General features: G+C 50.1%; 2 protein-coding genes across 3 annotated transcripts in view; one reads left to right on the top strand and one right to left on the bottom strand.

Annotated features, from left to right (window-relative positions):
* Nucleotides 1-17,584, top strand: part of RAB20 (RAB20, member RAS oncogene family) — a 90,145-nt gene extending 72,561 nt beyond the window's left edge. Inside the window, exons 2-3 of one of the 2 annotated variants that reach the window (XR_014237251.1) lie at nucleotides 17,122-17,299; nucleotides 17,502-17,584. Coding sequence is in view for 1 of the 2 variants with exons in the window: in XM_082366249.1 (XP_082222375.1) it covers nucleotides 17,122-17,173 (52 nt within the window). In the remaining variant the exon portion in view is untranslated. Of the gene's footprint in view, nucleotides 1-17,121 lie in introns of both variants that reach the window. The other variant, XM_082366249.1, reaches the window with a different exon arrangement.
* COL4A2 (collagen type IV alpha 2 chain) overlaps nucleotides 1-27,293 on the bottom strand; it is a 176,060-nt gene that overhangs the window by 24,702 nt on the left and 124,065 nt on the right. The window contains exons 12-28 of the mRNA XM_082366217.1: nucleotides 26,563-26,604; nucleotides 24,246-24,341; nucleotides 22,491-22,526; nucleotides 21,858-21,908; nucleotides 20,681-20,725; nucleotides 18,567-18,620; nucleotides 17,573-17,639; nucleotides 13,441-13,551; nucleotides 12,812-12,961; nucleotides 9,157-9,249; nucleotides 7,807-7,970; nucleotides 5,909-5,981; nucleotides 5,716-5,822; nucleotides 4,511-4,712; nucleotides 4,035-4,094; nucleotides 2,370-2,426; nucleotides 523-630 (exon numbers count right to left, since the gene is read on the bottom strand). Coding sequence (XP_082222343.1) covers nucleotides 523-630; nucleotides 2,370-2,426; nucleotides 4,035-4,094; nucleotides 4,511-4,712; nucleotides 5,716-5,822; nucleotides 5,909-5,981; nucleotides 7,807-7,970; nucleotides 9,157-9,249; nucleotides 12,812-12,961; nucleotides 13,441-13,551; nucleotides 17,573-17,639; nucleotides 18,567-18,620; nucleotides 20,681-20,725; nucleotides 21,858-21,908; nucleotides 22,491-22,526; nucleotides 24,246-24,341; nucleotides 26,563-26,604 — 1,516 coding nt within the window. The remainder of the gene's footprint in view (nucleotides 1-522; nucleotides 631-2,369; nucleotides 2,427-4,034; nucleotides 4,095-4,510; nucleotides 4,713-5,715; nucleotides 5,823-5,908; nucleotides 5,982-7,806; nucleotides 7,971-9,156; nucleotides 9,250-12,811; nucleotides 12,962-13,440; nucleotides 13,552-17,572; nucleotides 17,640-18,566; nucleotides 18,621-20,680; nucleotides 20,726-21,857; nucleotides 21,909-22,490; nucleotides 22,527-24,245; nucleotides 24,342-26,562; nucleotides 26,605-27,293) is intronic.

Genomic DNA, 27,293 nt, shown 5'->3' with positions numbered 1-27,293 from the left:
TCCCTCCATGTACAGCTAAAACGTTTAAGCTCTTTTAGCCACTAAAGGGCTTCCATGATGCTTTGCTGTGGCACCTGTAGAGGAAATGGTTCGAACTGCTGACTCGGACAAGCTGCAAGCGGCAGAGTGGGCAGGCAATGCCATGAGCAGCAAAACACAGGTGTTCCCTGCGTGGTATCTGGTGCGCGATCCTCAAGTCGGGAATTGGTGCTGAGGCCTCAGAAGAGGATCACCTGATGTGCCCTTAGAAGGTTTCATACCCACTAGAGAGAAATCTCTCTGTGCACCTATCCCTTTTTTCCTGCAAGATCTGTAAGTTTCTTCTGCAAAATTCCAGCACAACTTCAGTGAGGAAGAGGGCGACATTTTTTAATTTCCCAAGGACAAGAGCAAAAGTCGTCATCAAGCATTTGTCGAAACAGTTTCTAAATGTTAAAAGATGATCGAGGTGGGGCAGCCAGATGGTACACACAGCCCTTCCCTGAATCTACGTGGCCGAGCGGGAGTCCCACCCTGACTCACCTGGGGGTCCTGGGAATCCCTCTCGACCTGGATCTCCCGGGAGACCCTTGAGCCCTGGCGCTCCATCAGTGCCCGATGATCCCGGAAGCCCTCTGAGGCCTTTGGCACCTAAACAACCCGAAGAAACCACGACACACGTCAGAGCCGCATGAGCCAACCCCAGCGGGAGACGAACAGCAGAGGGTCAAGGCCGGCACCCGACCTAACGTGGTCTCTTAGGAAACGGGGAAGTGATGAGGCTGGAGGATGTCAGCCCTGAAACAGCACCTCTGACAGCTGGCAACTGAGTGTCAGTCAACACCGGAAACTGAGTGTCAGTCTACACGGGCAACTGTCCGTCCACGCCAGCAATGACGAACCTCGGCTCTCATCACGACCTCGTGATCTCATTAACCTGACGATCTCACTAACTTCACGTTGTCAAAACGTGTCTACAATCCTCTCCCCTCACGCGTGATGCAGGTACATTCCGGGCCCTGCCCCCCCCAGTACCTGCTGAAAACCGTCCCACTGCAGTCTGAGCCCCTCCCCCTAGCAGTCGCCACCACTCTGGGGACAGCAGCGTTTGCGCCTGTGCTGGGATCCACGATGCACAGACCTCTCCAGGGCTCGGGCAGGGAGGGTCACGACGTGTCACGCGGATAATGCGCTCGGCTCTCGGAAGACGACACAGGGCCGTTAACTCTGCGTCTTGGTGCAAATGACACTTCTGCATTTTGCCTCACTGCCCCCAGGTCCTGTCACCCCTGTGCACCTGGACGACACTCTCAAGATCCGGGATGCCTACAGTCAGCCCACGCACTTTTCCAGTGTGGGGGGCGGCCTTGCACTGTAGTACTTTACAGTTTACACAGGACCTCAGCCCCAGGGTCGCGTGTGCGGTATTAAGGGCACCATTTGCAAACTAGGAAGCGTCTAGAACACCTGCACTGTTCTTCTCATACAGGTGAGGAGACTGAGTTCCAGAAGGAACAGGTGAGATGCCCAAAGCCCACAGCTGATGAGTGGTGGACCCAGACTCGCAGACGGGCTTCTGGCCTCCACACCGGCTTGTCTGAGTGACCCCTCCGTGGGTGGTGAAGGCGTCTTCTCTGCCCCGTCCCACTCAGAGGAGGAGCGAATCGGAAGGCAGACCCCCTGGGCTGAACTCTGCCCAGTGGTGCAGCCTGAGAGCTCGCCATCCTAGGCTGCCTGACACGGCGTCTGGGCATCACGGAGCAGCTGTGGTCACTCAGCCCCTCTGTCACCTCTGAAAGGCCGCCCCGTGGAGGGGGAGCCTGGACGGCCCCAGACCGGGCTCTGTGACCCAGAACCCTTCCTGAGTCCACATGACTCTCCAGCTGGGTGACGGTCTGTGGCAGCTGACAAAGCCCAGCTCCTAGATCCTACAGACAAATTCCTAGCCCTGTTGATCTGCTTTCCTCTCAGTCAAAACCCGAAAGAAACACTCCTCTCCCGCATGATCCTCTTCTACACCCTGGGACACACGGGGATACAAGGAACGCACAGAGCTAAGCCTCCTCTCTGGTCTTGGGGCGCTGCCATCTCTGCCAGGCTCGGGTGCCCACCGGGTCTGTGTCGCAGCTGAGGCTGACTTCCACGTGGCAGGAAGCCTCTCTCTTACCCTAGGGTTCACTAGGTGTCAATCACCGCTCACTTTCCTACACTGATGAGCGGAAGTCGGCTTCCTATAGAAGCTGCCAGCGTGCGGTACGGTACCAAGAATTCTGTGATGTCCAGGAGGGGGCGGGGAGGGGAACGCGGGGTCGGGGGCAGAGGAAGATAGCCAGAGAGGGGAAAGGAAGACGCGGACGCACGCAGGAAGGCTGGAAGCGCCCTCCCATTACCTGGGGGGCCGGGGGGGCCCGGCTGGCCTGGCGATCCCTTAGGCCCTCCAACACAACCTGGGAAGAGAGGACAGGGGAGCTGTAGCCACGGTCCACACCCATCGTCACAGCTTTGCACGTGGCTAAGGTCGAGAGCACCGGCCGTGAAAACCGGCTGCCTTTTTACCATCAGAGTAATTTAACGATTCCATTCATCTTGATGCTGATGTAACTGTAATTTCACTGTGTAATGAAATCAGAATATGAATACAGAATGCACATGAAGTTAAGTCCAGTCGGATGAAAACAGGTGCCGAGCTGGCAGTGTGGGCTCCACCCTCTTGGAGGGCAACACCTCACACAGCCGAGTTCATCTGGGTGTCCTTCCCCACCCCCCCCCCCCGCCCCCAAGGCAATTCCCACCGGGGATGGAGGAAGCTTTCAGTTTCAAAAGGAATGCTGTGACTTCTCCTTTGTGACTTCCATTACTTTCAGAATTAGCAGAGGCGACTCGTCTTGCTGTGAGTCGTGCAAAACGAAAGCCGGCGGCAGCCGCCTCTGGCTGGTGACACGGCGCAGGGGTATTCTGTCGGACAGAGCACCCTTGCAGGCACGGCGGTCCTTCGAGATGCCCTCTGTCTGTCTGTCTGCCTGTGATTCGGCAGGGCTCCTATCTTGGCCCGACTTCGCGGCCGAAGAGGGGCTTTGGTCTCCTTTGCCACACGAGGGGTCTGAGGTGCAAAGGCGGACCGCCGAGGCCATGAAAAGAAAGGACCCCGGCCGTCTTCAGGGGGCCTGGGCTCTAGCTGGCAGAGCCTCAGCCCCAGGGGCCTTCCCGCATCTTCGAGACTGGCCAGCCCTCTGGAGGCTCTGGGGTTGCCATTCTTGCTCTGCACCCTCGCCCTGAGCTCCTGACCCATCCCCACACCTCGTGCGGGGGACCCACGGGTCCTGACGCTGCTTCTCCAAGCCCTGGCCTTTATCCCAAACGCTTTACTCCAGACCCTCAACCGCCACCGGTGAGTGGCCACTGTCCAGATGTTCTGCCGGCACCTTCGACTCCAAGAAACTCGTCCTCTCTGGTCTGCGCTTCAAATCCTGCCCGAGGCCTGGCATCCGTCCCCTTGTGTCCTGGACTCATCCCTCTGCCTGGCTTCCCACCTCAGTTTCTAGGCCCCCCTGGCTGCAGACTTGGCCTGTCCGATGGCAGCCGGGTCAACTTCCGGGCCGTCCCCTCCCCTCTGCCCTCCCCTGAGCCCGGGTCATCTGGCCATCCTCTCCTTATCCGTCAGCCCTGTTCCTTCTAGTATCCATTCATCACCGGACCACATTCTTCTCACATCTGGACTCACTCCTCACCCTGCACAGCGAGGAAATAATTCAGCTGCCCTTCACACACACAGAGACGTCTATTTCAGGCGTGAAAGGACTCATCTGCTGAGTTCTTACCAGTACTGTAAACAGATGCTTTGTACAGCAGGGGCAACTTGGTGACACGAGGTCATCATGCTTGCCCTGCCCTGGGTTCTAAGCTGAGGCAGACGGAGCGCAGCTCCAAGTCCACGAGTGTTTCTCTTTCTGACGGCAGCTCTGTGCCCACGGCAGGGCTCACGCCAGTTCTAGCATGTATTCTACAAACTGAGGGTTTTCAAGAATTCTAAAGCTGCCCGACGGTCGTGACAGTACCTGGCTGGACGGTCTCCTGTCCCTCTGCTCCGATGGGCCTTTTCACACCCGTATCGCAATCTAGGGGTGAGACAGTGACAGAGTGAGGCAATTTTGCAATAACGGAAAGTGCCTGGCTTTTCCGTGTGTGTGTGTGTGTGTGTGTGTGTGTGTGTGTGTGTGTGTGTGTGTGTGTGTGTGGTGGGAAGGCTGGGATGGGCAGGGCATCAGAGGCCCGTTTCTGGACTTCTGTGCTGAGCCTCTGTAACTCCAGCACTAAAGGGAGAGGCCCCACATTCCAGCTGGCGAGAGGAAGCTGCAGTGGGTCCAGAAAACCCCATGGCCGGGTGTCGCTTGTGTGTGATCAGAACCGATGGTGTGACACCATCTCACGTGACTCGCCCCCGGGGAATTCGCACACTGCCTAAGAAGAACAGCGGGCGTAGAAGCACAGGGTCTCACGACTTTGAAAGAGGCCAGCCTGGACCCCTCCGTACCTATTTGTCCTGGAGTGCCGGGGGCGCCGGGAGGCCCGGGGAAGCCTGGCGGTCCAGGTAATCCAGCATCGCCGGGGAAGCCATGCTCGCCTTTGGGGCCTGGCAGCCCCAGTCCTGGGGGGCCCCTTTCTCCTGGAATGCCCTTAGTACCGGGTGGTCCTGGGTGGCCTGCGTCCCCTGCGGGGCCTTTGATGCCATCACCCTGTGAGAAATTTGGTTCATCTCTTACAATACACGTAAACCTCAAAGACAGCCATCTTCCCAGCTACTTTTCCCCGTTCCCTGAATTCTGCGCTCTGGATACAGAGATGAGTAGGAACCGACAGTCATGGTCTCACCAAGTCACAGAAGTAAAGGACAGACTTTCTAACAACCATGGACAACACCCTAGAAGACAGTTCTGGAAGGCATAGGAATCTGAGTATTCTTCTCTTTCCAAGCCACCAGCGCCCTGCTTGGACCTTCATTCTCCGGGGGAATTCTTCAAGAGAACCGTTAGGCACAGATTTGGCAAAATGGGGGCAGGAACACGTTATTTTATTGTTAGGATTCAGCATTTGTGACCCATCTCCTAGTCAGAAGGGACAATGCAGTGGTGGAGGGAAGGAAGTCTTTGGTTTGGACGAGAAAGTGCATCAGAAATAAGGAGAGACGATGGGCCCAGAAGAGCAGGAAGCTGGGAGGCACCGGGCACAGCCGTGTCCTATTCATGCAACTCCTCAGGGCAGGGTGAGGGCAGGGAGGGAGGAGATGGGGTCTAGTCTCCGCGGCCAACCGCCCTTCCCCGTCTGATCTCTGCCTTTCCCCGCAGAAAGGAGGCCGGGGGCTCTGCATCTTATCACACACAGCCTCTTTCAATGCCGGTGTGTGTTTGCTGCAAAAATGCAGCTGTGTATTTTACAAGTGATCCTAGAAGAAGCGTTCCACCTTCCATCTAGGAATATTCGACTTGGGGGGCTCTCGTTCTACGGGATGGCAAGAGGAATATTTATTTCTTCTTTTTCTCTTAAATGCTCACTCAGGGCTTGGCTTCCAGCCTCACTCACTGTTTCCTAAAAAATATGATTGCTGCTCACGAAAAGAGAACAGGTTGCACTGGGAGGATTTCCTGCTGTGTTAGCACCTCTGATGCTCACGTGTTCAAGCATGTGACTGATGGGGATGAGGGCAGAGCCGCCAACCCCCGCCCCGCCAGCGGTACTCACGGGAGAGCCCGGGAGGCCTGGGAATCCATCCAGCCCGTCACGCCCTGGGAGGCCGTTGTCCCCTTTCAGTCCAGGCACACCTGGGACACCTGGCTGGCCCCGCTCACCTGCGGGAGGAGCGCAGCGTGAGTTGTTCACCCAGGGCAGCCACAGAAGGGAGCATGGTCTAAGATTTGCTGGCCACGAGACTGACCTTTGGTGGTGATGGTTCGAGAATCTCCCTTCATTCCTTTGGGCCCAGGAGGGCCAACATCACCAGGGGCTCCCTGTAGAAACAAACATGAAGTTTCTTCCTCCTTCACACTGCTAAGGGCAGCCGAGAAGACAATGATTTTCGTTTATACAACTTGAGGGCCCTTACCTGTCCTCAAGCCCAGAACCACACATCTCTGTCCCTGGCCGCCCACTACTGTGGCCACCAATCACAGATGGCCACGGGGCACTTGAACGAGGCCAGCGGGACTGACACACTGAATGTTTAATTTTAAATAGTTAAAACTTAAGGGAAGTAGCCACACATGGCTGGACGGTAAAAACAAGAACCTTGCTACTCAAAGTGTGGTCCCCAGATGGGTAGCACCTATTATGTTCAGTTGGATAAAACTATTTGTCTTCTGAGAAGTCCCAGAGAATGGAGAGGTGCTTTGGACCTCATTTTCACCTGCGAAGCTCCCGCGACACGAAGCGGTTACGAGTCATGACCCTGTGCACCAGCGGCTCTGAGTGGCTGCAGCTCCCCCACATCTGGACACGAAGCCAGATTGTTCTAACCGCCCCTGGCCACGTGTCCCGAGCAAACTTTCCTCTATTGCTGAATATATAAAATGATAGACTTTTCATTTTATAAATCTCTTTTTAAGTAAAAATAAATAAAAAATATAGTTTCTTTGCCTTCATCTGAAATTTGCTTTGAAATCATTGGTTAGTTAAAACCTGCCATGAAGAAAGATCTACTCCAGATGATCTTTTCCTCGGGTGTGAAATAAAGCCCACTTAGCTGGAATCCAGAAAATTTCATACATTTCATCCAAACTAAATTCATGATATACTTGGAAGTCTCACTTTTTATCAAGCTAAGGGAGCCTTCATTAAAATGCTAAATCGGTCCTATACTAAATCTGAAGAGGTGAATACACAGTATGTAGTTTATAGCTTTGCATTCAAAATGCTAGAAGGGTTTCTTTTTTTTGAGATAATTCACATGCTATAAGAGTAACCATTTTAAAGCATACAATTCAGTGTTTTTTGTTTGTTTGTTTTTGTATTTTCACGAGGTTCTGCAACCATCAGTATTACCTAAATCCAGACCATTTTCATCACCCCAGAAAGAAACAGTCACTCGCATTCCCCCTCCTCCCAGCCCTTGGCAACCACCAAGCTACTTCGTCTCAAGATGACTGTTCTGGACACTTCATACAAATAGCATCATATAATATCTGTTCTTTTGTGTATTATTTCACTTAGCATAATGTTTCTGAGGGCACCACACTGTAGCACGTGTCAGCACTTCATCCCTTTTGATGGCTGAATAATGTCCCATCGGGTGGGTATGCTACGTTTCATTTATCCATTTATGGGCATTTGGGTTTTTTCCACTTTCCGGCTGGTATCGTGAATGCTGCTGTGAGCTTAATGCACAAGTTTTGGTGTGGACACGTGGTTTCAGTTCTCCTGGGTCTGTACTAGGAGGGGACTTTCTGGGTCACACGACACCTCTATGTTTGACTTTAAAAAAATTTTTTGGCTGCGTTGTATGGCTTGTGGGATTTTAGTTCCTCAACTAGGGACTGAACCTGGGCCCTAGGCAGTGAGAGCACGGAGTCCTAACCACTGGACTGCCAGGGAATTCCCTGTTTGACTTTTTTGAGGAAGCATTAAACTTTTCCACAGTGCCTGCCCCATTTCACATTCCCACCAGGAAAAGCTTTAAAGCTTCTCTTGGAATACGTGGCCGTTTTGAATGTCACACTGGGTGCGTAAGTGTTGCTGGTCTAAAGCTGTATTAATTCAATAAATAAAAGACGGGAATGGGGAAATGGGGCCGGGCATCAAGGTCGTCTTATCGGCTTCGTGGTAGAACTGGTCTCTCACCTTGAATCCTGGGAACCCGGGGATGCCATGCTGGCCGGGGTCTCCCGGGCTGCCTTTCTTCCCTGGTTCCCCATTGGTGCCGGGAAAGCCCTTGGGTCCTGGTGGCCCCGGAAGACCCCCGATGAACTGGTCACCCTCTGCACATTGACAGTCGCCGTCATTGCCTGCAACGTGGGCGGAGAGAGAGGGACTTGTTATTTGCTCGTGAAGCGCGTGTACGACCCTCCTGTTGGCTCTGCAGGGGACAGGAGGGCAAGGGCGTGAGGGCTTGGCTGGGGGGGGCCACACGCAGGACACGCCTACTCTGGTCCTCACACCCCCTCATTCTTAGACAAGGAGCGTGAGTCTCCTTGGGAGGCAGATACGTAAAGAACAGGACCGTTGACGGAGGTGTGGGCAGAGTTGGGGACTCAGAGACAGGAGTTCTAAGAAGCCACCGCGGGGGCCTCGGGGGGAGGGCAGGAAGGTCCAGGGTGAAGGGGAGCCGGAGAGAGGGTGGCCTGGTAGCAGCCGCGGGCTTGGAGCCCACGGTCCTGGTGCGGAGGGAAGAAATAGTGCCCTCCCTTCTTCTGTCTTGCTGGCTGGACCCAGGGAGGCCGGGGGCAGGGGAGGGCCGAGCTGGAGGCTGGTGGTCGGCTTGGCTACCAGGGCACAAAGGGGGACACGTGATTGCCCGGGGGTGCCGAGCTGCCCAGCTCACCCACGACGCCTGACCCCTGCACCGCCCACAGCTCCACGCGTGCCGCAGACGTCCGGTGGCTAAAACCCAGGATGCCCAGGGGTGGGCGAGCCGAACAGGCCCCCCCGAGGTCCCCACAGGCGGCCCTTGCCTGGAGAGGTGGGGTCCCCCAGGGGCAGCAGGGAGAGGAAAGCAAGGACGGCTCGTTCCCACCAGCCTCCGCCCCACCTGGGCAGGTCACGTCTCTCCTGCTTTGCCACCGCCTTGCTGCCGACGCATCCCTAACTTGGGGAGTCGGGTTAGGACCAAACCAGATGATGACCCTACAGCCCTCTGCAAACACTTGTTACATTTTCTTGGAGCCGAGGGCTCGGACGAGTCATCTGAATTCAGTCTAAGAAGCCACCGTGCATCTTTTCTGTCCCATGTTGGGCCCCGTGTTGCCTGAAAGTTCAGTGATGAACGTGGCAGACAGAACAGAGACGGGAGAGCCAGATGAGAGCTGGGTGTGCGGAAAATGAGGAGATGCCGCCCCCCAGTGTGACGGCCATGGCAGGGAGGGGGCCGGGGGGACGCAGGGGCTCGTCCTCATCTTGGAACCAGTGAAGGGTGAGCTGGACTCAGGAGGGCCAAGCAGCGCCCCGCCCCCTGTTGTTCCCGGACCTCCTCACCTTTCCATCCTTTCTGTCCGCGAGCCCCGGGGAAACCAGAAGGCCCAGGGTAGCCCACCCTGCCTTTTGCTCCTTTAAGGCCGAAAAGGAAACCTGAGGAGAAAACCCACGAGGACGGCACGTTAGCACAGCCCAGGACCCCGTATCCCCCAACCCCGTGTGGGAAGGGTTACAGCCGAGTCTCCCAACAGAAAGTGGCCCCCATTCCAATTCCATCCCAACTACTCGCAGAAAGACACAGAGACTTTCTTTTTGTGGCCATTGCTTCCAGGATTGGAAACACATGTGAATGCCTATGATTTTAGTTTTTCCATTAAAGTCTAGAAACAGAAATCTTTACTTTTCAGAAACATTAAGTCCAAAGAAGACTTTAGGTTTTTTTAACCACGTGTTTTACTCCGACTTGGGTTCTAAGACTACTGCAACTTCTGGTTCCCAGAATGACAGAAAACCCAAACAGTAAAAGATGTTAAAATGAACTAGCTTCCCTAGTTCTGTCCTCTCCTCTGGAATGGGAGCACCTGTGCACGCCCCTCCCCCCAGACCCCACCATCTTTCCTCTTTCACTCCTTTGGGTGAACACACGTGCACACACGTAACCATGTAGATAACGTGTGATTCTCCCACCCCCATCACTAGGATCACGGTACTTCAGGCGTCCTTCCGTCATCTGCAGGGCTCTGATAACTCCAAGCAGGGACATCCGGGCGAGGGTGTAAGAAACAGACTCTAAAAGCCCACAAAACGCTCCGTGTCCCACACTTGAGCAGAGCGCCATCTCGTGGTGGGAACTGGGCTGCACATTCCTGGGAAGCACCACTGCTGGGTACTGACTCCCAGGATTCTGGCCCGAGCTCCGGGGTATGTGGAGATGGGTGAGGCCCAGGAGGGGACCATGCTGGGTGGGGAGCTGGGGAGGGGAGACCCAGAGTTCAGTTTGGGGCATGCAAAGTTGGAGATGCCTGTGAGACACACAGTGGTGACGAGGTGTCCACTTAACAGTTGGGACGAGTTTGCAGCTCAGAATACTGAACTGGGCTAGGGACACAGTTAGGGAGAGCTGGCACATAACTGGTGTTTAAATTCCTGTGAATGCAGGAGCTTGCTAGATAGAGAGACACAGACAGAAACTCCATTGCCCACGGGATGGTGGAGGGGGAAGAAGGAAGACCTAGCAAAGGAGCCTCAAAAAGAAGGGGAGAGGTGACAAGGGGGGTGTCGTGGAGCTGGAGAAGAGAGTGTGTGTGGGGGGTGCCGGCTGTACCGCTGGGAGGCTGCTGACAGAGCAAATGGTACCCCGGATGTGGCTCCACAGGTCGCTGGTGACCAGGTCAAGAGCACGTCAGCCTAGCGGTGGACTGAGGGCTTTACGCCATGTTTCCACGTTCTCCTGATATGTTAGGAGAAGCTAGAATTACAGGTAGTTGTTTAATCACAGATACTCCAGGGATGTTGGCTTTTAAAATCTGAGACGAAGACATTGTGGGTATGCTTCCCAGTGTTTGCAAATCTAGACAGAAAAGGCACTCTTGGGCCATCTTAAGGTGCCATCCTCCCTCCTTCCTACACTGTTTTTTTCTTCATCTGGTAAATTAATAATTTCAAGCAAGTCCTAAAGAATAGCACCGTGCCAGGGAACTCTACCTAATGCACTGTGGTAACCTAAATGGGAGGGCAGTCCAAAAGGGAGGGGATATCTGTATGTGTACGGCTGATTCATTTTGTTGTGCAGTGGAGGTTAACACAACACTGTAAAGCAACCGTACTCCAATAAAAATTAATAAAAAAAAAAAAAGAGATCTCCTGATGAAAAAAAAAAAAAAAAAAAGAATAGCAGTGCACCTCTGCGATGTTTCCAACATGATTTTCCTGAAGAGGTCAATGGCTGTAATAAACCTGGCAGTAGTTTGACTTATTCTAGAGCCCCCCGGCAGTCGACTCAGTTACCCGAGCTGAACTGGACGTAAGCAAAACGTTTAGCTCAGAAAGAAAACTGGCTTCACAGTTTGATTTTGCTGGAACGGCAAAAGAGTAAAAATTCTGGTTTCCATCAGTAGCAACACATAAAACTGAGTGAAATGCAGTTAACAAGAAAAGAATCCAACAGTTTCATTCCAGGGAAAAAGATGAAGAACTCTGTGGGACTCAAGGTCATTGATGTTAAATTATGACTCTACACAAAAATATTTTAAAAGGCTATTAAGGTTGGCTACTTTTTGTACAAGAGATTGCTTTTAAAAAAGTGATTTGGGAACAATGTGTCTCATAGGGTAAAATAAATATTTCAAGGAGAACTGAAGTTGATAAAATGTATCAGACACCATTCCATCTATTTTATAAATTCTTCCTTCAGTTAACCACATGGACCGGAAATTAGTTAATTTGTTTACAGATGACTTATGTTGGTAAATCATAGATTTACTAAGCAAGATTTACAAAGCCAGATGGTATGTGTTTGTGTCTATCAAAATGGAATTTAGTTACAGGAATGATGGCAAGGTTAGCCTTCAATCACAGTCTTTTGAAGAGGCGTATTTTTAAGCTTTTATTTTTAACACATCATGTTCTGTTGCCAAAAAAGGAAAACTCAACAGATACCGTTTACTCAGGATATGTAATGTTCACAGAAACTTAGCCATTATCACAGATGCCGCAGTAATAAATATTACTGCCAGGATAATAAAAAATATCAGTGATAACAGTGCTCAAACTATTTGGCAAATTCCAGGGAAATATCTGCACCCCGAATTTTTCAAAAGAACGTGAGAATCTGCTTTTTGCAGTTGAAAGAGAATTGGGAACGCAGAACCTTAGTAACTTAAAATTTAACGCAGAAGACAACAGAGAAGTGACTGCTGATTTTTTAGTGGAAGGTGCATGTACTGATGTGCTTCTCATGCCTCCAACAGTTTTCCTTCTGAAGAGACAGCAATGAGAAGCTGGCTTCCGAAAGCAAGGAAAGCCTGGTCTCGATCTACCTTTAACTGAACTCACACACTATCCATTAGCACATGTGACGAGGGGAATCTGTCAGAGATGAGTGGGGGTGACGTCAGGAATTAAAAGTCAAATATTTTGAAAAGAAGATGCTGAATTGTGCCCATGTCGCATAGACAGCAATAGTGACCTCTTTTTTAGTTCGATTTTACGATGTTCAAAGCATAACCCTAAAGCTGGAAGCTGAGAGGATAACCGTTTTGGAGGGCCAGCCTCCTTGGAGCTCAGCTGAAAGATGAGCCATGGTTGCATCAGAACCTGGAAACTCAGTCTTGCGCCCGACAGCACGAGGGTCCAGACGCCGTGCTTGTGCAGCCTGTAGACTCTCAGCATCTTCCGTCTGGGCCCCGCCAAGGGCTGCCACATCCCGTCACAGGTGGTGCAGCCCCTCCTGGTGTGAAGCAGGAGCTCTGGCTCCTCGGGGGCCCAGAAGGCAGATCACCAAGTCTGCCTATCGCGTTGGTTAACCCAGGGGAGAGGCTGTGTGTCAGGGCGGGCCTTTCCTGTCTGCACCCCAGAGCGCCCGCCACACTCTCACACTGCCCGCTGCCTAGTTCACGCAATTATTTACAAGAAAATCCCAAGTGAAAATCCAGCCAGGGCCAGGCTCCTTTGTCTGGACACTGGCACGACCTCCCTTGAGTTTCCCTCCGCTTACCGTCTGGGCCAGGTGGTCCCGGGAGCCCTGGGGGACCTTGGAGCCCTGGCTTTCCGTCAGCTCCCGGCGGGCCGGGGTACAGGGCGGGGATGCCCGGCTCTCCTGTGAAGCCTTTGGGTCCCATCTCGCCCGGTAAGCCTCTCTTCTCATCTGAAAATCCAACAGCAATCACAGCAGCGTGAGACCTCTGAGATGCACCCGCTGCGCTGGCGTTCCCGCCCCGGGGGCCCCCAGCTGGGCTAGTCGTTTACAGTCGAGTCTGTGACTTAAAGGGCAATGCCGCTGGTACATTTCATCGCTATCTTTCCACTTGAAAAAGCCCCTCTCCTTGCCCCCAAACGACGGACCGAGACTTGTTGTAACACTGGAAGATGCCTGTGCTCTTCCCGGCCAAGTGACAGAATCACGTGAGTTACCATCAGCAGCACCTCCGACCCAGTGAGGGAGTCCCTGTCACAGGTGCCGTGGTTCTGTGACGACATCCCAACATGTACTCGAGATGTGTTAGAGCTGCTGGGCCAGCCTATGAGACACAGCACTGACTGGGGGGCCGTGCAGCCAGCGAGGGGCGGGGGTCTGTGTGAGACCCGAGGGGACGTCTCAGTTTCGATGCCGCGGAAGCACGTTACCTTCATCTCCGATGGACGTGCCAGGCAGTCCTGGAAAGCCGGCGTCTCCAGGCTCCCCGCGGGCTCCTGGGTCCCCGGGGGCTCCTTGGAATCCCGGGTCCCCTCTGGCACCTGGAACCAAGACAGGCCCCACATTACGAACAAGACTGTTGTCCAGGACTCAAGGCAGGTGTTCACTTTTTCGTTGAATGTATATTTACTGATATTCTGTCCATTGCACGAGGCCGGCGGTGTCCAAATGTTTCATCTATGGTGGCCCCTGCTTTCAAGGAGCTCATTCTCAACCAAAGAGGACTGATAAAAGATCCCTATAAATGTTATAAACAGGAGAGGAACAGAATGCCAAAAAGATACAGAGAGGTTTCAAAGGAGGGGAGGATTATTTGGGGGGAAATCTGACACGGAGGGAGCACAGAGAATGAGAGTAACAGAAGTAGACAGTATTTCTAAGCTCCTGAGTGTGCAGACTCAGCGTTACACACTTGGCTGACATTCGATTCCCGTAAAAGCGCGTGTGTGGATAGTATTACAGCCCCAATGTCACAGAGGGGTGAGGCTTCATGAGAAGGTAAGCTGACAGCTGATGGAGACAGATGACAGGGGAGGGGAGGGCAGAGGACGGTCAGGGGAAGGACGTCCACAGAGGACATCAGCCCAAGTGAAGCAGGTGAGCACAGAGCAGGACACCTCGGGGGGTGGGGTACAGGTGAACAGGGTCATGGAAAATCAGGTTGCATAACAGCTGAGTCAGCGGGGATGAAGAATGAATGAGATGATTTGGACCCTCCTGCACCAGGCACCATGGGGGGAGCTGGGGGGCGACGGGGGCCAACTCTCTCTAAACCCCTCGTCTCCTGAGCCCCAGCTCTTGCCCGGATCAGCTTTTCATTGCCGTTTGCTGGATGAATGATAGATGTGAAGATTCTTACAGACCTTTTCCCTAAATAAACAAATGCCAAGGGGCTTTGCTATGCTCCCTGGCTGTGTAAATAGCAACGCTTTACTGCACAGCATGTTTTTCTGGTCTACAATTGGGAAAGTGGAGTGAGTATGATATTTCATGGTACAGCGATTAGTAATTGTTAGGAGAGATCACATCACTATGTGATCTTTAATTTTTTAATCTTAAGAGAAAGTCCTTAAGATAAGAAGGGATTTGCTGGGCCTCATGCTAGACGTGTTTGTAAGGGGTGGAACATGTGAGTCTGCGTCCCTGTGCTGGGCTCGGCTGCCTGCAGAGGGGACGGAGGGCTGGGCTCTGGAACAGGGGTGGCCCGGGTCTGAGTCCTGCTCCTTCGCTTGCTACGTACACGATCTGGGGGCGAGTTACCCAACTTCTCTGTGCCTCAATTTCTCCATCAGCACAGTGCGGCCCATGCCAGCCCCCATCTCAAAGGGTCTTTACAAGGAGTAAATCAATGGACCGGTGCAAATTAGAACAACCTGCTTCACTGCCTGGCGTGCTCAGTAAGCACCATACAAATGTTAGCCGTTACCGTGATTGAATAAAAAGAGACAAAACACAATTGAAAACCGCAGATCTTCTCATGTGTTTGGGAAAAGAACAAGATCACTTTTTAGTAGCCTTGCAATCATTGTTTTCAATGCAAAGGTCTTCGAATCCTTTGCGTTTTGACAAGCTCCCGCAATGCTGCCTGGTGAGAGGTACGTGTATTTCCCTCTTTTCCATGATAGAATCTGCTCGTGAGTCAACCTCTCACTCTAAGGAGCCCTGGAGCTTGGTCAGCCTTCCAGCTCACCCAGGACGCAGGAACTCCGCTGTAAGGAGCAAGGAGGGTGACTGCTGACTTTCTCACCCTGCACTTGGGGAAAAGGAAACCTGACCACCCACTGTCCCAGTGTGGTTTCCAGGAATGCAGGGTGGTGAGGGGAACTGAATGCATTCCGGGCTTTCAGTCAGGGAGCTTTCTGATGAGTGCAAAAGAGACATCACCAACGTTAATTTTAAAAACTGTGTTCCCAATGTCACCTCACACATGTCAGAATGGCCATCATCAAAAAGTCTACAAATAACAAATGTGGGCAAAGATGTGGAGAAAAGGGAACCTTCCTACACTGTTGGTGGGAATGTAAATTGATGCAGCCACTATGGAGAACAGCATGGAGTTTTCTCAAAAAACTAAAAGTAGAACTACCATATGACCCAGCAATCCCACTCCTGGGTATATATTCAAAAAAACAAAGCACACTAATTCAAAAAGACACATGTACCCCAGTGTTCACTGTGGCGCTATTTACAATAGTCAAGGTACGGAAGCAACCCAAGTGCCCATCAACAGATTGATGGATAAAGAAGATGTGGTACATATATACAATGGAACACTACTCAACCATAAAAGAGAATGAAATAATGCCATTTGCAGCAACATGGATGGACTTGGAGGGCATTATGCTATGTGAAATAAGTCAGACCGAGAAGGACAAATACTGTATGATATCACTTATATATGGAATCTAAAATATACGACCAACTAGTGAATGTAACAAAAAAGAAGCAGAGACACAGATCTAGAGAACAAACCAGTGGTTACTAGTGGGGAGAGGGAAGGGAGGAGGGGCAATATAGGGATGGGGGAAAAAAGGGTTATTGAGGGATTATATGAAATCATGTGTGTGGAACTTGTGAAAACTGTAAAGCACTATAGAATTTAAAGAATCTTTCATTCAATAAAAAAAATAAATTTTAAAAAAGTGGGTTGCAAAATAAAAAAAAATTAAGTCCCCAAAGTCTCAAAGACATGATTTCCATTTCACCAAAATCACCAACAGTAAGTCAACCTCATGTCGGGTCCCTGGGGTCCCTGGGGTCCCTGGGGTTTCTGGCTTGGCAGATGTGTTGGGCTCCCCAGAGAAGGACGGGAAACTGGCTCCACAGTGGGGTGAACTCCTAGGTTTGAGTTTATTTGAAATATACTCATCGATGGTTTGATGTCACCCTGGAGAGAGACCTCTAGGGGACCCCACCTGGCCTTGTCCTTGGCCTCACCCTGTCTATAGTTTCCCCATCGTTGGATGAAGACATGCAAGGGTATTAAACCAGCAGATGGTTCACACCTAAGCAGGAAGGTTAGTCCTTGACCCCTGGACACAGATAATAGGGTGAGACAGATGACCTACTGGGTACAGGAAGGAAACATTAGAGCACCTTCATTTAAAAAAAAATCTCACCCTCTAAAATCCCTATCTGATGTACATGTTTCAGCACATGCAGTATTCAGTCATTCAGGTAAACATTTACTGAGCAACTACCATGTGCCTGGACTGTTCTAGAATTGAGGATACAGTAGTGACCACACAGGCTAAATTCTCTGACCTCAGGGAACGTCCTGTATCATGGATAAATTATCCATAAATAAATATTCATACCATTATTTGGAGGGGTGCTGAAAACACTTTTTTTTTAAACCTAGAAGGATGCACATTCAAAAAGGTTCACAGACCATTGCTCTAAGCGCAGAACTAGAATTATATTTTAATCGATCGTGCCGATGGGAGGCTGAGCTGAACCAACAAGGACAGCACAAGCCATAACACGTGCAGAATCCCTCACTGACACTCAGGGGTCAACTGTGACCGTGGGATTATTTTCCTGTACGAGCCCAGGTGCAAATGCCTGGTGGTTTAGTTCTTTGAAGTTTAAAAGGCTGTGACTGTTTCCAGATTACAGACTATGATCAATTCCAGCCTCCAGACCGGCGAGCAGGGGGCGTAAGCATCTTGGCGCGTTTGGACCAGAAACCAGTGAAGTGGCTGGGACAGTGCCCATGGAGGCCTGGCGGGCACGAGGGCTGGGTTTCTATAGTGATGCTGCAGGTGGCAGAACCAGAACCTGCACAAGGTATGTTGAAATGAAAGTCTTTCCCAGTGGAGGAAAGCGGTGAGCAGTCTCTCAGCCAGAGGCACACTGGGGGTCCCTCCGTGACACCCCGCTTAAGCCACGAGGGAGGGAGGGTTCACGAGACTGAGATTCCCCAGCGTTTAAGTGCTAAACGTTAACACTTAAACACTTTTCTTTTTTTGCTTTGTTTTGTTTTGCTCAGAAAATCTTTCTCGCAAGGTCATGGCTCTGTGTCCACAACAGATGAGAAAGCAGGACAAATGGCATACAGACCTTTGGCCAGGGAAGGATACGGGGAGTAGGCTGGTGGGCCGGGGGGGCCTGGTTCACCCATTTCTCCCTGAAGAAAGAAAAGAGGAAAACAAAAGAATGTGAGGCTGGCCTTTTGGAGTTTTGGACACTACGCCTGTTTCCAAAGAACAGAACTGAAAGCGACCATGAGCCCAGCGGAGGCTGTTCTGAGTCACAGAACCACGGACGGTCCCCGGGCTCCACGTCCACGATGCCGTGCTGATAAGTCCAGGCATTCCAGCTGCCAGCTGGACACGCCAGGAGAGGACAGGTGGGCCGGTGCCCATCTCACTCTGAGACCCTTGTCAAACTCCGGAAGTGGCCAGGTGACCGCCTTGCTCAGGGCAGACTTCCCTGTGTTGATGACCGCACCTGAGCTGCCCACGGGGCTGAGCTGGGGTGGTGTGACGGCACCTGATTCAATACCATCTGGACGGTGAGACCTAAAATTCCATGAGCTGCCTTGACGTCCCTGAGCCTCACGGGGCCTGGAAGGCCTGACTGTGAGTCCCCCCATCCTCACCAGCTATGGCCCACCTGGTGGTAGATGCCCCCCAACCCAGCTAGTTCCCCCACCAGCTGGAGCAGCTGCAGCCCCCGGTCCTCAACCTCCCAGCCCGCCCGTGGGATTATTCAAACAAGTCAGTCGTGGCCCCCTCGGGAACCAGGGTCCCCCACCCTCTTGTTACTATGGCGCCTGCGTCTCTCAGCCCCCTGGTTCACTCTGCTCCGGGTGCAGGTCCCCACTGCCACCTCTACGTGGCCCCATACGGCATGCAGCACCCTGAGGCTGAGACACAGGTGACTCGTAGGTGAATGTCCACCTCATCTCTCAGTGCCAGGTGTCGTGTGATCAGTTACAAGACACAGGATGGAGGAGGCCTCCTTCTCCAACAGGGTGTTTAGGAGGTGATCAGAACACCATCCAAGGGAAATAAGGGAAAGTCATCCCGATTCAAATGAAAACTGAGCCCACCTTGGGTCCTGGGTATCCATCAGGGCCTTGGTAACCATCCGGTCCTCTGCTTCCCTGCAGGAAAGATGTTCAGTGCTTATTTTTAATCTTTAAAATATAATTTAAAGACGTAACCACAATCCATTGTGTCTAATAAAATCAACAATAGTTTGTTAAGATCACCTACTACCCATGTTGTGTTCAATTTTCCCTGATTTTAGTCTCAAACATGTCTTTTTAAAGTTGCTTTGTTTGAATCAGGATTCAAAAAAAGGCAAAATACGACATTTGGTTGATAAGTCTCTTAATTTGCCTGTGATTCATAACGGTTTTCTCTTCCTTTCTACTTTGGTACCTTTTGTCGTTGCTGTTGAGGAAACTGGGTCATTTGTACTGTGAACAGCCTGCGTGGTGGATTTGGTCCACTCCATCCTTGTGGAGTTGGGCAACGTGCTCCTTTATCCCCCAGATTTTCTCTAAACTAGTTGTTAGATCTTGGGCCTCCTTAGTCTCAGGTTCATCTTTTTTGAGCAAGATTTGTTCCCGGCGGGTCCCAAGTCCTTCCCACCGAGTCACACGTGCCGACTGCCCCACTGCTGTGATTTCATGATTGACCAGTGGGGTCGGCCGTTGACAACCTGATCCAGCTACTAAAACCTCCTCCCAAGATGGGTTTTGAAAAATTTTAGTTAACACCAACTGGAATCATTAAACCTTTTCATTTAGAAGTTTTTCTCCTCACTTAAAAAAAGTATCTAATGCTAATAATGATTGCATTCTAATTCTCTTGAATATGGATTGAAAGACAAAGTTTACCCTTATGAGCCACATCGTATCTGGATAGATATGAAAAGCTTTAAAAAAATCTAGAAATTTATTCCCTCTTGCTAAAGAATATATACAGTAAGGCCCCCCCCTCCCAAATTCGGAATGCCAATGGGATAAAGTATGTACGTTATCTGATTGTTTTACTGCATATTTTGAAATCCAGGAGCACGTATGCTGAAAGTTACATTATTTAGAATGAACTAAGATTGGCTTAATTTGGTGCTTTCACGTTGGCCCTCTGGTTTAGACGGACTTTCTTTCAGCCTAGGTGGAGCTGAAGATTCGAAAGTGAAGGCAAATTTCTCTGATATTAAAAGCGACCTCCTGCTTAGAGGCCATCCCACGAGATAGTCCAGGAGCCCTGACGGAGCTTGCAGTGACCGCAGAGTCGGTGAGCAGGCATCCCTCCCGACTGAGCCGTGTCCAGTGCGACATGACCGCCCAGCTCAAACAACGCCACCTGTGCTGACGTGGGACAGCCCCCGAGGAGCGCTGGGTGAAAGACATGAGTGGAGGACAGCGGAACGGGATGAAATATTCATTTTCCCTGGTTAAATTACATGCATGTAAAAACACACGCCCCGCCTGTGCGAGCCCTGATCTGAACACCCACCCCACGTGCACGGGGGTCGCCCCTGGGGAGCGTGCTGGGGGTCTGCGGTGGGCAGGGCTGGCCCGTGCACTCTCTGCCTGAGTTAGTGAAGACAGCAAATAGTGAAAATAAAGAAATCATTACTTAAAAAAATCGATTCCTATGTTTTCTCGCGCATCTGATCTAGCACTCAGACAATTCTAAGCCTGATGCAGATTTATAAGACATTTCTCAGCTGCCATTTTCTTCCTACAGAAATGGCCCAAAATCTGTCCACAGAACACAGGATAAAAACAACAAATTGGGTCATCACGGAAGGTAAGCGAAGTGCCAAAATGTGAGAGATCAATATATAAAAAATGTGGGAGGACCTGTGGCCGCCATGTTGGCAACCTTCCTACAGGACACACTGGAGGTGACACCGAGGAGGCGGCAGGCTGGAAACGGGAGCCGTGGCCGGTGCGGGCCGGGTGACGGGAGGCTCGGAGGGAGAGGACCCCAGGGCTGGCTTGCCAAATGAGAGAAAACGTAAATGAGCTCGCTTACGCTTTGAGAATGATCTGGGAGGAAGGATTATTTCTGCTACTGTAAATGTGGGAAAGTTTTAAATGTTTTCTCTGGGGACATTTTCTTCTGGGATGCCCCAGTCTTTGTATGTGACCTTTGCAAGGTGTTTCAGGCCTGGAGCAGATTGCATTTCATGTCTCAAACTTACTTTCTGTCCCGGTGAACCTTTCTCACCATCGAAGCCGGGGGCACCCTGGGTTGAACAGAAAACAGAAGTGGTAACAGCTCAGAATATGCAGGGACATTTCCCGGAGGGCATTGTCATGGCACCCGCCGTGGACTAAAGTAAAATACTTTGCTAAGCCAGTATCAAAACCATCTGAAGCCTCCTTTTCTTTCCTAGAGGAGATGGGTCACTTGAGGGACCCTTTCATGGAATGCATCGTGTCCACCAATTAAAGAAATTTGGAGAAATCCATAAACACAGTACAGTAAAAACAGTAAAGCCAGAAAGAGGCCTGCACTCCACTGCTCTCGGAAGCCTTCGTTCTTACTTCTGGAGATTGTAACACATGTCCTTTGAGTAGCTGTGGCCCCCAAGTGGTCACCACAAGGCCACTTTCTCTCTTCCTGGCTCTGCCCACGTTTCCAGCTCACCTGGGGCTGGGTGTGGCCAGCTGACTGAGCTCTGGCCGACGGAGGGGACGTCTGCCCGCGGGCACAGGAGCGACAGGTGGCCGAGCCTCCTCGGGAGAAGACACCCCACTCCCACCCCATCCACCCCACTAGGGACATTTTTGTTGGACTCTTAGGGCCACAAGAAATCAACTTCTTTGTTGGAGCCAGCCTACATGTTTGTTACCAATGAGCAATTCAGCCTAATACAAGCAGAAAGGTGTTTGAGTTCTGTTCTTGCCCCCGGTCCAGGCAGAGGTGCACAGTATTAAAAACCGCAGTTACTGGGTGACGATGGTGCGTCAGTCAATGCAGGCTCATGATCGTAGCCGACAGATCACGGAGGGGCAGGATGCTGACAGTAGGGGAAGTTTTGTGTCGGAGAGCAAGGGGGTGCATGGAAAATCTCTGTACTTTCGGGTCAACTTTGCTGTGATCCTAAGCATAGGGGATTAAGAGGTAGGAACTACTGTGTATAAAATAAGCTATAAGGTTACATTGTACAACACAGGGAATCTAGCCAATATCTTGTAATAGCTATAAGTGGAGTAGAACCTTTGAAAATTGTGAATCACTATACTGTAGATCTATAACATATGACATTGTATCAGTACATCAACTACACTTCAATACAAAATTAAAGAAAAATAAAGTCTTTTAAAAAACCAGACAATACAAAGCAAACGGCAGGTGTAGAAGGCATGGTTTACCCGCGCTCCTGAAAAGCCCATGATTCCTTCTTCTCCCTTCACGGAAATGCCCTAGGAGAGAACAGAGAGACCTGAGGGCGCCCACACTTCACGCTCTGCCTGCTCGGGGGTCCATTCTTAGTGCCCCGATGGTGGCCGTCCTGCCCCTGCGTCTCTACTCCAGCTCCACACACGGTGGAGTCCTAGGATGTCTGCAGTTGGCCTGGCTGGTCATCAACCTAGGATGTCACCTGTCATCATCACCTAGTGAGTGACAACCGGGAGGACTGGGAATACGGAGGAGGCATGACCCAGGTCAGGGAGGGCAGGGCGATTACACGGCTGGACCCCAGCAAGGAAGCCACCACCAAACCCACCCAGTCCCTCCATGGCACTTCTTCTCTTTTAAAGGGTTTAGATTCATTTATGAGCTAAAGTGTTGATTAGCTGGTGTTGACTGTGGAATGCAGACATTCTGAAACTGTTTTCTGGAAAACAGCGTAAAAAATGATCATACTTTCTTGCTGTAGACAAATGGATTGGAAACCAGAAGTTGCAGGTTGTTACAACCTGGACACAGTCTATCATTGTGATGGGAACACCGAGAATTTGGGAACCACCAGTGAGAAGAAGCATCTTTATTCCTTGACTTACTTTTCTTCCTGGCTCCCCCTCACTTCCTTTTTCACCCTGCGAAGAATATGAAAGATAAGAAATGCTCGTTAATTCGAGAACAGTAGTATTTAAAATTGACCAGGATTTATGATATGAGGTGAAAAGTATTTTATAAAACTGTAAACATGAATATAAATGAATTGTCACAAATGACCCCTAACTTTTGCAGCTTCAAAATTGAAGGGGAAAATGTGCTATTTCTCCTGGATTTTCACAATACAGATGAAATTGTGTGTTATTTTTGATACGATTGCAAGGCTGTCTCTCTTCTGCCTGTGAATTTTCCTTTAGCACTCTCAGTGGCAGGCGGCACACGCCCAGGGGACAGCTCCTAATGATAATATTCATTTGAGTGAAAGATGATTAGGTGGGTCCTCTGAGAACAAGGCTCATTGGGAACGTGTTGAAACCCCGAGCGAGAGTAGCTCTGGAAAGCAACGTCAGCTTTATGTGATCAATTTTTCCCACTTCTCTTAGCCTAAAATGGGGAAAGAAATGTAGTGACCAGTTGGGTCCTTTCCCCCATCAGTCCTAGGCCAGCACCCAGGATTCCCGCAGGTCAAGACTGCCCCCTGCAGGCTGGCTGGACCCAGCCCCAGAACCTACCCCCTCTTGGCTGTGGAAAACGAAGGAAATCTGATTCAGATGCTTGGGCATCTCAGCATGGATCAAATCTGCTCTGGCCTCACTCCATCCTGGGCTCCTGTCCTGAAACTGGGCAGAGGCTCTACCTTGCTGATGGTCAGCTCACCCCCAGGAGCCAAAGTCCCTCCTGGATCCACCCTGATGACTCTGTGGAGGACCCCCTCCTGCCTGGTTGTCCGGGGACGTCCTGCTCTGAGCTCAACTGGTACATAGCCGCCCCTTCTTACACATAACCACCTTGTCTGGCCTCACATCAGCCAACTCCCAGGCCACTTTTGTCAACAGTCAGGTCGCTCATAACAGCCACAGCTGCCCAGACTGACTTCTCCCATGGCCGGGGTCCAGCCTGTGCTCTCCTATCCGTGACTCAGCACCCACGCCCCACCCTGACAGATACCTGAGAGACAGGAATCATGTGCTACATTTGGGATCTTTACTTTGGTTCCCGTGACCTTTCATGGTGCGTTTCACCCAGCGGGTCTCCGCTCTGCAGCCCTATGAGGTCAGTATTCTACCAGGTCAGTGCTTCGGTCTTCATTAGGCACAAGGGAACCCGAAGGCTTAGGAAGGGTAAGTGGTCTGTCTGAGTGAGTGAGTGGTACAGAAGGGTGTTAATTTTTATTTAGACTCCAAGAGTATGCTTTTAATCAAACAAAACATTAACAGAAACTATGAGTCAGAAAACTGACTTTGATCCAAAAAGCCCGTGATGATGTTCCATGTCGGCAAAACCTACCTAAAAGTAGGTTTTATTCTGCCGAATACAACATTTGTTCAGATAGCTCCATAGCCTGGCACTGAGTTGCGCTCCGACCACTAACTATGTCTATACTAGAGACTTAGGACAGATCCGAGATTTTTAAATGGATTCTCGTGTTGTTTCAAATTCAGCATAATTATTTACAGTGATGTACTGATACACCTGTGTGACTGTGGTCAGTGCTTTCATGCATAATTTGCCAATTTGGCGGTGAGGGCTTTTCGACTTTGAATGTGACTGTTTGAATAAGAGCAAAGAAAGTTACCTTTTTTTCTCCTCCTTTTTTTAGATCAACTGGGAATACATCAATTTTGCTGAAGTCCCTTTACCTTATATTGCTCTGGGAGGATCACATCATTTTTGGGCCTCTCGACGTAACTGTTGTCTGGTGGAATCCCACCGGGTCCCTGCTGTCCCATGTCGCCCTGTGAATGGTTTAGCAAAGCAGTTGTCTTTAAATTGAAAAGACACGATCAAGGTTGAATAAAAGCACAATCCCACCACAAACTGCAGTTTTTATCTTGCGTATTACTTAACACATGTACACCAATTTTATAGTGTTATAATCATAAGATAAAAATCATATATAGAATAAAATAATCGTAAGGTAAAATTATTTGATTGCTACTTGCATTAAGAATCACTTAGAGGGGACTTCCCTGGTGGCACAGTGGTTAAGAATCCACCTGCCAATGCAGGGGACACGGGTTCAAGCTCTGGTCCAGGAAGATCCCACATGCCGCGGAGCAACTAAGCCCGTGCGCCATAACTACTGAGCCTGCGCTCTAGAGCCCGCGAGCCGCGACTACTGAAGCCCGCATGCCTAGAGCCTGTGCTCTGCAACAAGAGAAGCCACCACAATGAGAAGCCTGCGCGCCGCAACAAAGAGTAGTCCCCGCTCACTGCGACTAGAGAAAGCCCATGCACAGCAACGAAGACCCAACGCAGCCAAAAATAAAGAAAGAAAGAAAGAAAAAAGAAAAAAAAAAGAATCACTTAGAATTTATGCATACAAGCTGTTTAGGCTGGTCACAATTTGGGGCTGCATTTGCTTCTGAGGAATTATCTACTTACGATGAATTTCTATACAAGGAAATTATTAGGTCTGGAGGCTAAATGTCTTGGTGGTTCTTGCTATGTGTTATGCTACTGCTTTCTAAGATTGGTACCAAGACATGAGAAATGCCGAAGAAATGAAAGACCAGTCCAGTTTCACCACTACTTCACCAGTTTAGGGGGTTTTTATATAATAAAGAGCAGCATCTTTAATAAGTATAATATCTCAGGATTGCTTTAATTAGCTTTTTTAAATCATTATCGAGAAACGCTTTTGTATGTGATGCACAGGTGGTGAAACCTTCGATCTGTAACATTACTGGACCACTATCCTTGTGTAATATGCTGATTTCACCTCCAGGAACTAATTGACACAAAAAGGAAGTTACTGCCTTTTCTTTTGCTATTTTCACACATAAACTATATAATACAGATTTGAGCTTAGATATCACATAATATGAACAGGAGCAAATTGAGATGATGTATTAGCTGCAGAAAGTGGCACTTCACAGTATATTCTGAATGTCTGCTAATATTACAGCTAAAAAATACCTAAAACTGTTCATCTCCCCTTTACCTATGGGGGCCCTGATGTTTTTATTACTATTTTATTAATATTTGTGGATTATAGACATTAACTTCATTCTCATTCTATCTAATGTGACTATTCTCCTTTCCGCCCGACGATTTCTTCCCAGACTTTTCTTCTTTCTTCGTTATCTTACTATTTTCTTATATTCCATCATACAAGAGTTTCAATTTTTATGAACTTGGATCTTTGTTTTTCTTTTGTGATTTTTTCCTATGGAATTCACACAAAGAAGAAAGTCTTTCCTTGTCACACGTGAGCAGTACGGGATTGCACTGAGTCTGCTGTCTGGTCAAAAAGCAAAATGGGAAGCAAAGTGAAAATGCCCGAACAGCGAGGCCAAGGGAACAAATCCGCTTGGCGATGGGCACTCAGGTTTTGCAGTGAATGGAGTGGGTTGCATGCGGCGAGGCTTTGCTTGCGGCTGTGGGTCCCCAGCTGAGCTTCTCACGCACTTGATCTCAGGGGCTCCTCTCAAAGGCCACGACGCCTTTGAACCTTGGCACCGTGGGGAACTGCAAGAGTCCACGTGGCCTCTTTCCTGCCTTTGAGCCCAGCCCAAGCCGGCCACGCCCCCAGCCCGGGCCGGCCACGCCCCCAGCCCCTGAGCTGGCCACGCCCCCTGGTCCCTGAGCCGGCCACGACCCCAGCCCCTGAGCTGGCCATGACCCCCGGCCTCTGAGCTGGCTCCACGTTGTCTGCTGTTCTGCCTTCCTCAGTCTCCTCTGGATGCCCCATGTCAGAGGACACCACAGGGAAATGCCTTTACTTTCTAGCTGCTGAAGACGGCTGAAGTTACGTCTGCGTCAGAGGTCCAGGGCTTTTACAGTCTTACTGATCCATAACCACCACTGGCGCCTGTTTGGTCACCTGACACTTTACAGTGATTGTTTCCTTTGCAAACGGTCTGTTTGCAGAGCACCTCAAGATAACAGCATAAAACGAAGACATTAAAATGATCTGTCAATATTTCCCAATTCAATCTATTAAGTTTCCTTTACCTTTTCTCCTTTTTCTCCGTAAAAGCCAAGTCCTCTGTTGCCCTGAAAGATAAATGGCTTCTGTAAGTTTAAAGTCAATAATCACGGTGAAATAAAATTACTGTTTTTTTTTTTTTTTAGAAAAAGAAACCTAGTATCTATGTATCTGCAACATTACTGGATAACCATCCTTGCATAATATTCTGGCTTCAGCTCCCAGGAACTAACTGACACAAAAGGAGAATTAATGTCTTTTCTTTTGCTATTTCCATATATAAACCGTGTAATAAACATTTGAGTCCATTCCAGATACCACATAAAATGAACAGGAGCAAATCGGGATGCTGTACCGGTTACAGAAAGAGGCACCTCACAGTGGGTTCTGAGCATTCACTGAGATTAAACCTTAAGTGACAAAAACTCTGCGGTTCATAAAAATGATAGTGTTTTAATACAGCCGTGCTTTTAAGAAATTTGTATTTTGTACTTTAAGCAAAACCTCAAAAACAGTGGACTAAGGACAGTTATTCTGTCACCCTTGGGAACACTTTGCCATTTGCTTTTTGAAATATATTTTATTGTTCAAATCCTGCTGACCGGGAAGTTGCCTATTATTGATTCCCTACTTGTGGTCCTGGGCTTTGACAGTCCAGGGCCCCTGCTAACTGCTTCTCTCTCCTTTAATCCTCTGCACCACACGATGAGTTCGGGCATCACAGATGGGGAAAGTGTCATACCCTTGGACCAAAGCC

This window comes from Balaenoptera borealis (genome assembly GCF_965194805.1).
Source record: "Balaenoptera borealis genome assembly, chromosome: 18".
In the NCBI taxonomy this organism is placed as follows: domain Eukaryota; kingdom Metazoa; phylum Chordata; class Mammalia; order Artiodactyla; family Balaenopteridae; genus Balaenoptera; species Balaenoptera borealis.
Note: the sequence above shows the minus strand (reverse complement) of the source record. Positions and strands in the feature narration are given on the sequence as shown.